The 12,178-nt window shown below is 37.6% G+C and overlaps 1 protein-coding gene across 1 annotated transcript in view; it reads left to right on the top strand.

Annotated features, from left to right (window-relative positions):
* gpr156 (G protein-coupled receptor 156) overlaps nt 1–12,178 on the top strand; it is a 29,873-nt gene that overhangs the window by 13,588 nt on the left and 4,107 nt on the right. Inside the window, exons 2-8 of the mRNA XM_065292979.1 lie at nt 9,093–9,249; nt 9,388–9,515; nt 10,431–10,566; nt 11,180–11,290; nt 11,373–11,498; nt 11,613–11,708; nt 11,863–12,099. Of these exons, the coding sequence (XP_065149051.1) occupies nt 9,133–9,249; nt 9,388–9,515; nt 10,431–10,566; nt 11,180–11,290; nt 11,373–11,498; nt 11,613–11,708; nt 11,863–12,099 (951 nt within the window). The 5' untranslated portion in view covers nt 9,093–9,132. The remainder of the gene's footprint in view (nt 1–9,092; nt 9,250–9,387; nt 9,516–10,430; nt 10,567–11,179; nt 11,291–11,372; nt 11,499–11,612; nt 11,709–11,862; nt 12,100–12,178) is intronic.

The following is a 12,178-nucleotide window of genomic DNA, read 5'->3' as shown; positions in this document are numbered from 1 at the left end:
CACCAGAATTTGGGAGATTACAGCACAACTAAGTAATGTGGTCTGCACATTCAGGCTCTTACATGCGGTTATGTCGACGGTATGACGCATAGTACTGCATTGTGTAAGATAATCAGTGCATACATCTGGGATTTACCATTTTGCAGGTCTTTAAACGTTGTATGGCGGAGACAAGCCTGAGCGTTTCATTAGGGACATGAGGAGCAAAGTGATTATCAGGACTATAATTATGTAATGAAGAGGAGAGTTTGTACTTAATGCTGTAATGTTCACTGTCAGATTGAAGGGGTGTGTGGCCTACTATAGGTGAGGCCGGTCTGTTTGCACAGTTAACTTGTGTCTAATGTTTTCAGGGGGCTTTAAATATCTAAAACAAAAATGCTCGATTTTGAAGTATCAGATTTATACTATGGTACTTTTAAAGTAACATTTATAAATGTACCTAAATTTACAAACGTTTTGCACCTGCCTTCTTTATTAGCTGTTTAAAATGGCTAACGCTTTACCATTTAAACATAGGGGTCACTTGGCTGAAATGTTTATGATCAGTTTGAAAACAAAATTTTATCTTAAATATGCCAGATGTCATTAACCTGTCACAAAGCATTACTTATCCATTATTTAACTCAATCTGTTCAACAATATTTCAGACAGAAGAAAGTTTATGATACACATGAAACAGTGCCATCTTGTGTTCAGTCATTCATAAAGGGCCTAATCTTACATGGGTAGTTGAACAAGTGTCTTCAGACAGCTGTGATAACTGAGGTTTGGACCTCTGTTCAATTTTCATATAGAAATAGAAATAATAAGCATTTAAAAGCTACATTTCTGAGTGTCTGCATGCCTATTTCATATCTTACAACTCGCATATATGCTATACCCATCTCTGTGATAGATGATACAGAGTTTAAACAAACTTTAAAATTGTATTTTTTTGTTATATAATTGATGTAAATAATTTTCGTGAAATTTCACCAATTTAATTTGAATTAAACAATATTTGTATTTTATGTATTTTGCAATTTATTGTAATTTTGTCTTTTTTTTACGTATTGCACTAAGGACTTTTATTTTGGTTTTTCCTCCCTGAGGAGGCTATGACATAACGATTACTGTAAAGAAGTAAAGACAGCAGTGTTTCCCATACATAGGCTCTACTTGGGCGCTGCGCCCAGGTAAATTGCGACCCGCCCAGGTAAAAAAAATCACTTTACGAATTTTCTGAACTCGACTGGATGACCCGTGTTTTGGAGAGAGAGAGCGCGCGAGAGAGAGAGCGCGAGAGAGAGAGCGCGAGAGAGAGAGCGCGAGAGAGAGGTGGGGGTCGGGTGACCGTGAAGATGATGCACGCGTCATAAACTCATCATCCAGCGCGGCAAACTGGATCAACTGCAGCAGCACATACGGAGCAGCCAGGGAACACACTGCGACCAAAATGGTCGCATATGCTTATGTGCATATGTGTTTATAGCATCTAAGTTGGCTTCATTTTGCGTGCAAGCACGTTGTGTCTCTCCGGTTGAGTGTCCGTTCACGTGCTCTCTGTTTCTCAATGAATTGGGCGCGACGCGAAGCAACCTCAGTGTCACATTGTATCCTTTCATGTTTCTGAACTTGAGCAGAGTTTTACCATTAGAGGTCTTTTTTCACTGAGGACGCGGGACCCGTACGGTTCCGGGTTTATATTTTAAATGGTCAGATGGGTCCGGGTCGGTCCTAGTTCATTACTTCGGGTCCCAAGTCCGATTAATATTGTGTGTAAAACCCGAGTCGATCGGAGAACGGCCGTGAGCGCTACCGCGCTAAAGCTCGAGTGCTGTTTTAGCGTGCCTCCGGTTTCTATGGCGATAGCAACTGGCTCTTGTCACGACCACGCGCCGCTTCATTTTCTTTATCCCATTTTTTAATAATCTTACTATTAATACTGAATACTGAATGAGCAAAGCTCTAGCTGACTCAGGATATAAAAAACGCAAAGCTGTAATGTAAAGTCTGTCATCGGGACAGCAAGTATACTTTTAAATCTGAAATAATTAATGGATTAAGCTTTTTTTAATCGGCAAAAGAGAAATAGAAAGCAGAAGCAGTAAAAGTGCCTATCTTATAGAAGTTATTAACATTATAACATCAGTCACATTTATAATCTATAGACCTGCACTGTCTATATAGGCTATAGTATACATAGTATTGTATATAATTGAGTTTGATAAAAGGGGTCATCAAATTGCTTCATATATCAGTGCAAAAACATAAAGTGTTTTCGTGGTGCTTTGACAAACAGTGTCAGCTTTGTTTATGGCAAAAAAGTTTGGGGTGGTTAGATTAATGAACTATAATGTGAAATTAATATTAATGTTTTATAAATCAAAGTATTGTGTTGTGTCACACATTATTAGTTCTTTGTTACATGTATAGTAGACCATTTTTTGTCGGTGGATAATAATGATTGCCCTTTTCACCAGCTACCACCACAAGTAAATTTCAGATCTGTGGGAAACACTGGACAGTGAGGAGTTACCTCAGTTTTTACAAGGAACCCTCATAACAATGAGCAGCTGCTATGAGCAGCTGTAATGATACAAGCCCATCTTCATTGGTGACAAGGCAAAGACATAATCACACATCTGAATCCTCAGTCACCTTAACCCCATGCCTTACACATTCTTGTCATTGTGTATTCACTGGAAACGAACCCAGAACCTTTGCTTTGCTAACACAAATATAGTCGCAATGAAACCAAAGTAGCGATTGTCTTATTACCTGCGTTCTGATGTATTTCCAATGGGGCAGGGCATTTCGATTAATTTTTTTTTGTTGTTGTTACGGGGTGTTTCAAAATCGATTCTCAAAGGCCACGAATCGATTTTTTAAAGATGAAATAACCTGATCCTGTTTGATCAAGGAATGCGACTGTTCTGACTTTTTCAGCATACATTTTTCATCTTGCATCAAAATTTTATTGTATTTAACATTATTTTATGCCTTTGAAAATTAGAGATGGGTTCTGTTTTAATGTACCCAAGTGTACCTAAAATAAAAGAGTTTAATATACAGGTTTGTGGCTCTTAATTTCTTTTTATTACTTACCCACTTGTAAACTAATGTTCACTGTTCTTTTTTATAAATCTAGTATTTGTAATAAATCTATATTCATCGAGTCGAATCGAGCATAAAAATCGATCCGAGAATCAGAATCGAAAAGAGAATCGATTTGAAATCGAATCGATCTGGAACATCTGAATCGATACCCAGCCCTAATATTCAAGTGAAACGGCTTCTGAAATAAGAAAGATAGGGCTGGACTTGAATTTGTCCATCAACAATTGATTGGATCGTTTGCAATCAATTGCAATCTTTTCCCGGACTCCGCCAACCTGCCATACCATATGACCGGAAGTAAGGAGAAATCGTTTTGAAGAGAAGGGAGGAGATTTGCAAATTTGATTAAAGCTTATGAGGGCACATAAATTTTTTTTAAATAATGAAGCTCACAAATAAGTAATTTGTAACAAAAAACACAATATTCCAAAACAAATTACAAATCATTTTAATTTCATTGCAACTTTAACTGAGCCACATAAACACTTTATGGGTTTGTTTCCTAGACACGACTTAGTCCCAGACTAAAATGCATGTTTGAGCTACCTTAATTCAAAAACACCTTGCACTGACATTTCCTAATTGGTGTCATTGTTTGGTCTCAAGATTCACACCAGTGTTGTTTTTAGTAAGGTACTTTAAAAACGTCCTAATATAATTAAGGCCTAGTTCTAGATTAATCTAATCTCTGTCTAGGAAACCGCCCCAATAAGTGAAATCCTAAATGTGTATAGGAGTGTTATGAAACAGCACTAGGTGTTCTAGATGCTTTCATCTTTGTGGTGACAGAAGTTCATGGATAATTTTCTAACAGTCTCTAACTCATTCAATAAATAATTTAGGAGTGGTTCATTTCTCAAAAGTAAATATCTGTGTCAATGAACATGTCAGTGGCATCAGAATGACAAGTCCATGTGTCATTGTGTATGGATAAGACAGTCAAATTGTTTAGTCATGTTGTCAATATAACAGTTTACTCTGGAGGGATGTTCTGATGTAAACTAAGTGTTCATGACAATTATTAGAAATTGTAGTTTATACCTTAGTGTATGTGGGAGTTTGATTGAAAGAGACTGCACAAGATTTACATTTACGCTTTAACTGTTTTGTACTGTAATTTGTTGACAGACCACGTCATTGCCATAAAGAAAGAGAAAAAAAAATTAGAAATGTGAACACAGGACAATCTTCCTAAGGGAAACTGTATATGCAGTTATGTAGTAATTACTCCTGACGTTCCTGTCAGTCTGAAGCAGCATGGAAAGATTCTTTTCGAGTGTCTTATTCAGTTTCTGCAGGCATTTGCTGCGATATCATCACACGCTGCATCCATGCCAGCCAGAAGGGTCATCTGTGTATGTGGCTGGCGATAACTTTCCATCTCCATGATCAGTTAAATTCCTCAATGGGGTTAAGGAATGGAGAGTAGGGTGAGAGGAACATCCTATTGTGGGCCACAAACCATCGCCTGATGATGGTGGAAGGATGGAAACTGACATTGTCCCAAACTATCACGTACTTTGGCAGGTCAGCTCCAATCTGGCCCCTCTCTTGTTCAGGGATGATATTGTTAGAGAACGTCAAGATTCACCTAAGAGCAATTTACCAATTCAGGACAGATTTAGAAAAAAAAGTATAATGGAAATGTATAGAAATATTCTTGACATATTAAAGTTTTAAGTTGTCAGTCGCTTTGGTGCATTTCTCAGATCAGAATTGCAATTGTCAAATCTCCCCGTTTAATCCTCACATCATTGTGTCACTTTTGCACATCAAAAAAGCAGTTATTCATTTCTTTAAACAAGTTGCAAATGCTTTTGTTCATCAATGCAGATGATTTTTTACAATTTTCTGCTGTTTCCTAGATTATCAGATGGTTATGATAATCAACATGTATTATAATGGATCTCTGTTGAATAGTCTCACCCCCCCACAACATTTAGGCATTAGTGCATAAGTCTTTACATGCAAACTCTGTCCTGAATTGGTAAATTGCTCCCAGGTGAATCTTGTCTCTTTTCTAATGAATGTGCATCTCATGAACTGGCAATTATACTGTAGGCTATATAGTACCGTGGCCTGGAAAGGCAAAAATAAATTACAATGGTAAATTACTTATTTACAAGATTAAAAACAAATGTAAAAGTTTTTTAACAAATTTACAAGTTTTTTTTAACAAATTTACAATGAGTGAACAAATTTACAATGAGTGAACAAATTTACAAGTTTTTTAACAAATTTACAATGAGCGAACAAAAGTACAAGTTTTTTAACAAATTTACAATGAGTGAACAAATTTACAAGTTTTTAACAAATTTACAAGTTTTTAACAAATTTACAAGTGTTTAAACAAATTTACAATGAGCGAACAAATTTACAATGAGTGAACAAAAGTACAAGTTTTTTAACAACTTTACAATGAGTGAACAAATTTACAAGTTTTTAACAAATTTACAAGTTTTTAACAAATTTACAAGTGTTTAAACAAATTTACAATGAGTGAACAAATTTACAATGAGTGAACAAATGTACAAGTTTTTAACAAATTTACAAGTGTTTAAACAAATTTACAATGAGCGAACAAAATTACAGGTTTTAAAACAAATTTACGGTTTTTACGGAAAGGGCAGGTACAATACGCTGACGTCACGCATCTGATCCTCCGGTGGGAAGAAACCTGGAAGTATCACCGTGAATCTCATGAGAGTTGCGAATGCGATGTTGTGTATTAGGCTGTACATCCTATTAATGGAGAGAGAGTGATAATATATAACCTTTCATCTATTCCCGAGTGACTGAAAGGGATATTGGACCTTATTTTCAGGTAAGTAAAATAGTTTTAGTTAGCTAACGCTAGCTTTCCAAGTTGCACACGTTTTGGATGGCAGTTATCAAAATAATTCACTGCCTTTCTCATTATATAACAGACAACAGGAGAGGGGGCTCCAAACTTTTTAATCAGGACTGCATTGTTTGTTACATAGACTGAAACGGGGCAGCGTGACGAGTTTGTTTACATGGTGCTGTAAGCTCCAACCCAGGAGGACACTTCAGAGGAATCAAGGGTGCGTTAACTTGTTCGATGATATGATCTGAATAATTTTTAAAAGATTAGGATTTTATACTTCCGGGTTTCTTCCCACCGGAGGCTCGGATGCGTGACATCAGCGTATTGTACCTATCCTTTCCGTAAAAAACGTAAATTTGTTTTAAAACTTGTAATTTTGTTCGCTCATTGTAAATTTGTTATAAAATTGTACATTTGTTCACTCATTGTAAATTTGTTAAAAAACTTGTAAATTTGTTATAAAATTGTAAATTTGTTCACTCATTGTAAATTTGTTAAAAAACGTGTAAATGTTTTTTTTAAAAAAACTTGTAAATAAGTAATTTACCATTTTCATTTATTTTTGCACCCCGAGGCCACTGTAATATAGCCAGAGCACAACACAATGTCTGACAATGGAAGGACAAAATTGTATTCAAATGACTGGGCCATAAAGTATAGAACATCTTGTCAACTTTCTCAACCCGATCACATCCCTGAACAAGAGAGGGATCAGATTGGAGATGACCTGCCAAAGTACGTGATAGTTTGGGACAATGTCAGTTCCATTGCAGATGGAAAGTATATGATTGCCAGCCACATACACGGATGACCCTTCTGGCTGGCATGGATGCAGCGTGTGATGACATCACAGCAGATGCCTGCAGAAACTGAATAAGACACTCAAGATTCTTTCCACGCTGGGTCGCAAGAGAAGATATTCATTGTGATGAGGATGAGAATTTGTAACCAACAGGAGTAATTCCTACAGCACTGCAAGTACAGTTTTCCCTAATGAAGATTATCCATATGTTCGCATTTCTACTTTTTTTGTACTATGCAGTGCTGTCTTTTCCTTTCTGTATCTCAATGACATGGTCTTTCAACAAGTTATAGTACAAACAGTAAAAGTGTAAATGTGAATCTTGTCCATTCTCTTGCAATTAAACTCCCACACTAAGGTGTAACCTACAATTTACAATAATTGTCATGAAAACGTGTTTACGTCAAACATCCCTCCAGAGTAAACTGTTATATTAACAACATGACTAAACAATTTGACTGTCTTATCCATACACAATGCCACAAGGACTTGGATGGCACTGACATGTTCATTGAAACAAATTTTTACTTTTGAGAGATGAACTAAAGATTTTGAGTAAAAGAGTGGCTTTTTGCAGGTTATCCATGGTGTTAAGATATTTGTACAAATTGTTTTGAAAAAAGCACTTACTGTTTTGCAAGTGTCAAGGATGATTCAAAAAATGTACCAAAGCGACTGAGAAAAACGGTATTACATCTTGTTCAACTATTTTGCATGTAAAGACTTATACTATGAACAAATGCCTAAATGTTGTGGAGAGGTGAGACGTTTGCCAGATACTCACATAATCTCATGCATCATCAGAATTTACTGTTAAGGGAGTGTCTTGCGTGTATTTTGTGAACGTGAGTGTCTCTTTTATCATAAACAGTTTTGATGCGTGTGCAGCAGGCACTTACACTCACCTGAAGGATTATTAGAAACACATGTTCAATTTCTCATTAATGCAATTATCTAATCAACCAATCACATGGCAGTTGCTTCAATGCATTGAGTATGCGGCAGTCCTGTGGGCAAAAATGCCTTGTTGATGCTAGAGGTCAGAGGAGAATGGGCCGACTGATTCAAGCTGATAGAAGAGCAACTTTGACTGAAATAACCACTCGTTACAACCAAGGTATGCAGCAAAGCATTTGTGAAGCCACAACACACACAACCTTGAGGCGGATGGGCTACAACAGCAGAAGACCCCACCGGGTACCACTCATCTCCACTACAAATAGGAAAAGGAGGCTACAATTAGCATGAGCTCACCAAAATTGGACAGTTGAAGACTGGAAAAATGTTGCCTGGTCTGATGAGTCTCGATTTCTGTTGAGACATTCAGATGGTAGAGTCAGAATTTGGCGTAAATAGAATGAGAACATGGATCCATCATGCCTTGTTACCACTATGCAGGCTGGTGGTGGTGTAATAGTGTGAGGGATGTTTTCTTGGCACACTTTAGGCCCCTTAGTGCAAATTGGCCATCATTTAAATGCCACGGTCTACCTTAGCATTGTTTCTGACCTTGTCCATCCCTTTATGACCACCATGTACCCATCCTCTGATGGCTACTTCCAGCAGGATAATGTACCATGTCACAAAGCTTGAATCATTTCAAATTGGTTTCTTGAACATGACAATGAGTTCACTGTACTAAAATGGCCCCCACAGTCACCAGATCTCAACCCAATAGAGTATCTTTGGGATGTGGTGGAACGAGAGCTTTGTGCCCTGGATGTGCATCCCACAAATCTGCATCAACTGCAAGATGCTATCCTATCAATATGGGACAAAAAAAGGAATCCGCACACTGAACTCACAAAAAAATATATTAATTTATTTAATCACCGAAGTAATGTTTCAGGCTCCCGCCCTTCTTCAGACTTCAAGATTCCAGCACCTGCTAGTGTTTGGATGTGCGCGTCTCCCTCTCTTCTATCTTTTCAATATGGTCCAACATTTCTAAAGAATGCTTTCAGCACCTTGTTGAATCAATGCCATGTAGAATTAAGGCAGTTCTGAAGGCGAAAGGGGGTCCTACAAAGTATTAGTATGGTGTTCCTAATAATCCTTTAGGTGACTGAGAAAAACTGAAAACATATATCAGTGCCATTGTTTTGTCTGAAGATGCACACCTGTATGTTTGCAAAAACTAAATGTCCTAATATAACTAAGGCATTGTCCTGTATTGATCAAAACCCTGTCTTGGAAATAGGCTTATTTAATAGGTTTATTTAAAGTACACAATGAGGTCATTTATTGTTGTCTACAGCATTTAGAACATGTTTAAAAGTTTTTTAAGAAATGTAAGTCTTTTGACAGGTTTGATGGTAAATATATATTTCTGTTTTTCAGTATGGTATGTGTGTAAGGTGAGATAGAGCCCAGGCCAGTAATGGACGCAGGACTAAACTGCAGCTCTCATTGTGAGTCTAGTACCTGCTTCATCTACTCAGGACTGAACAACCAGCAGGGCTGGGAAATACTACAGAGACTCTGTGCTTTCATGACGGTAAATACACACAGACACGCTTGTTTTTATAATACATAGACGTAATGACTTTTATACTGTAGAAACTGTACATTCTGTCCCCTAATTAAAATGTTTAATATGGACTGAGTGTGTTTGTTTGCTGTTTTTATTCTATAGACAGGTGTGGATGTAAAGAGTCGATCACTGTCTCCTGCTCTCCGTGCTGTTGTCTGGACTCTGCTTTCCTGTGGGATTCTACTGGCCCTCTTCTTTCTCATTTTCACACTACGCTTTAGAAACAATAGGTACAGAAATCCTGTTCTTATCATTCTTGAGACATCTCCATTTGTTGCTTACAGTTTTTCTCAGTCGCTTTGGTGCATTTCTCACATTACTATTTACATTTGCAAAACAGTTAATGCAGTTCTCAAAACAATTAGTTCAAACTGTAAAACCTAGTTGATAAATGGTCATCTTACCATCTTACCATATCCACAGGTACAGAGTCATCATATACAATAAATCCGTAAGGTAGCATTTAAAAACATTTAAAAACAGATGCATTTGTTTAAAGCAAAGCATTTATTTACTTAGGCTGCAGGTGAAGCAGCTCTTTGCGCTTTCTAACGTCTCATAATCTGTCCTCATTTATGTCCAAGAGACTCAATAATAATCTTTTACATTCAATCCTTTAATCTTTCATATTTAAAAGCGTTTTTGTGCTGCTGCGCATTCATGTTTGTGATAAGCAAACCCGCGTTGTCCCCCAGTTTATAGGCGCATATTACTAATGCGCTCTTTAAATAACAAAAAACATATTGCGCCATTGACTTTAGACTTTAGACCAGGTTTTTCTTGGTCTACGTTGGCGTAGTTTATTTTAGTTACCCCAAAATAGCAACCATGCGCCTGAACACAATTTGTTTTCAGACCAGAACGCCCATGGGCGCAAATGCATTTGCTATTTAAACAACGTGGCGCTAAATGTGAAAATGATAATTGCGCAGGGTGGAAACTAGCAAAAGACACTCGCGTCGCGCATTGCGCTGCATTGCGCCGGGTGTAAGATAGAGCCCTAAATGTTGTGGAGGCTGAACTAACTGTTGTGCAAATGTAAATAGTGATGTGAGAAATCCACCAACGCGTAATAGGTTGTCTATTTGTTCATTGAAATAATACACAATTAAAACTTTAATTTTGATTACGTACCTCTGACACAGGATAGTGAAGATGTCCAGTCCCAATCTGAATGTGTTGACTTTGTGCGGCAGTGTACTTACATACGGCAGTGGTTTCTTATTCGCTATGGAGGAAAGAGCAACACTGCAGGGAACCGGATCAAGAGCAATCTTACAGGTACTCATGCACATTACATTTTGAGTAGCGCTTTTTAGGGTGTGCATCACTTAAAGATTTGAGCAAACTCATAACCTTAACTCTTTCCCTGCCAATGACGAGTTAACTCGACAATTAAGAGAAAACACTTCCCTGCCAATGACGAGTATTTCCGGCAATCCATAATATACTGCTATTATCCACCAGGTGGCGCTCTTCCGCAACTTATAAAACCTGGAAGTATAGCCCTAGGGCTAACAGCTGAATGTCCTTGTATGTTTTGAGGATCGTTCTGAATCTGATCTCTATCAAACGTCCTTCACACAAATGGAATTATCAGAGCTTTTTGCTCAATATTTGGTGTTTTTTGAAGAAACCTACCCATATTTGAGTTTTTTTAAAGAATAACGTTTTCTGCAAGGCATTAAACTTTTGAGAAAATCATGAAAAATGCTGGAGCTGGCTGGCAACTTAAAAAAAAAACCCTGGCGGGAAAGAGTTAAGTATTGAACTATACTGTACATGTAACACTCATCCCTCATTATTTATTTGTGCTACAAAACAATATTTTTGGCCAGTGGATGGTAAAGCTAAGGAAAAATCTTTCAATCTTTCTCTACACCGTTCATCTCAGGCGCGGATTTGGACGCTGTGTATTGGCAGTTCTCTGGTGTTTGGTCCTATGCTTGGTAAAACATGGCGGCTCTATAGAGTGTTTACTCAACGCATACCTGACAAGAGAGTGGTGAGATTATGAATATGTTGATTTGAAGTGTATTGTTGCTTGATATCATTGGCTGGTACTTTATTGTTTCATTTTGTTTCAGATTATTCGAGACATACAGCTGATGGGTTTGGTTGCTCTGCTGGTCCTTGTGGATGTTGTTGTTCTTACAACATGGAGTCTGACGGATCCAATCAAGTGTTCCCGGTCTATAAATGCTATGGTGAAGGTAAATATTAAAATATTTTGTTACCCAAAAATAAAACGCCATTAATTATTCACACCAGTGTCCAATCTTCAGAATTGTAAATAGGTATTTTGTCTTGTTTTATCATCATGTCAGGTAATAGAGTTGAGTGCATCCTACACTCTGTCCCAGCTAGACTCATGTTCCTCTCTCTACTCGGATCTGTGGGTCATTCTCCTCTCTGTGCTTAAGGTGAACTGCAAAGAGAATATAGCATATTATAGCACTTATACACTTTAACATACCAAACATGTGAAATGCTTTTTATTTTATTCTGTGAAAATATTTACTGCAATATATATTTATGATTTACAGTAGTGAATATCTGTGCTGACTGTTTCTGCAGGGAAGTCTGCTCCTTTATGGCACGTACCTCGCAGGCCTGACAAGCAATGTCAGTTTACCCCCAGTTAACCAGTCTATAACCATCATGGGTGCTGTCTGCCTGGTAACCATGTCAACCGCTGTGGCTGTGCCTGTTTCTCTTTACCTGTATGCCTGGCCTAATGTGGTGTACAGCGTAGTGTCTGGTGCTATCTTTATCTGCACACTTTCCATTAACTGCTTGCTGTTTGTACCCCAGGTGAGTTAATTTCACCATTAATGTTTCAGAATTTGAGTCTCTGGATGAGACGTTTCACCAAATCTGGATTGAAAACTAT

Source organism: Paramisgurnus dabryanus, chromosome 15 (genome assembly GCF_030506205.2).
Source record: "Paramisgurnus dabryanus chromosome 15, PD_genome_1.1, whole genome shotgun sequence".
Taxonomy (NCBI): domain Eukaryota; kingdom Metazoa; phylum Chordata; class Actinopteri; order Cypriniformes; family Cobitidae; genus Paramisgurnus; species Paramisgurnus dabryanus.
This window is presented reverse-complemented; position numbering and strand designations above follow the sequence as displayed.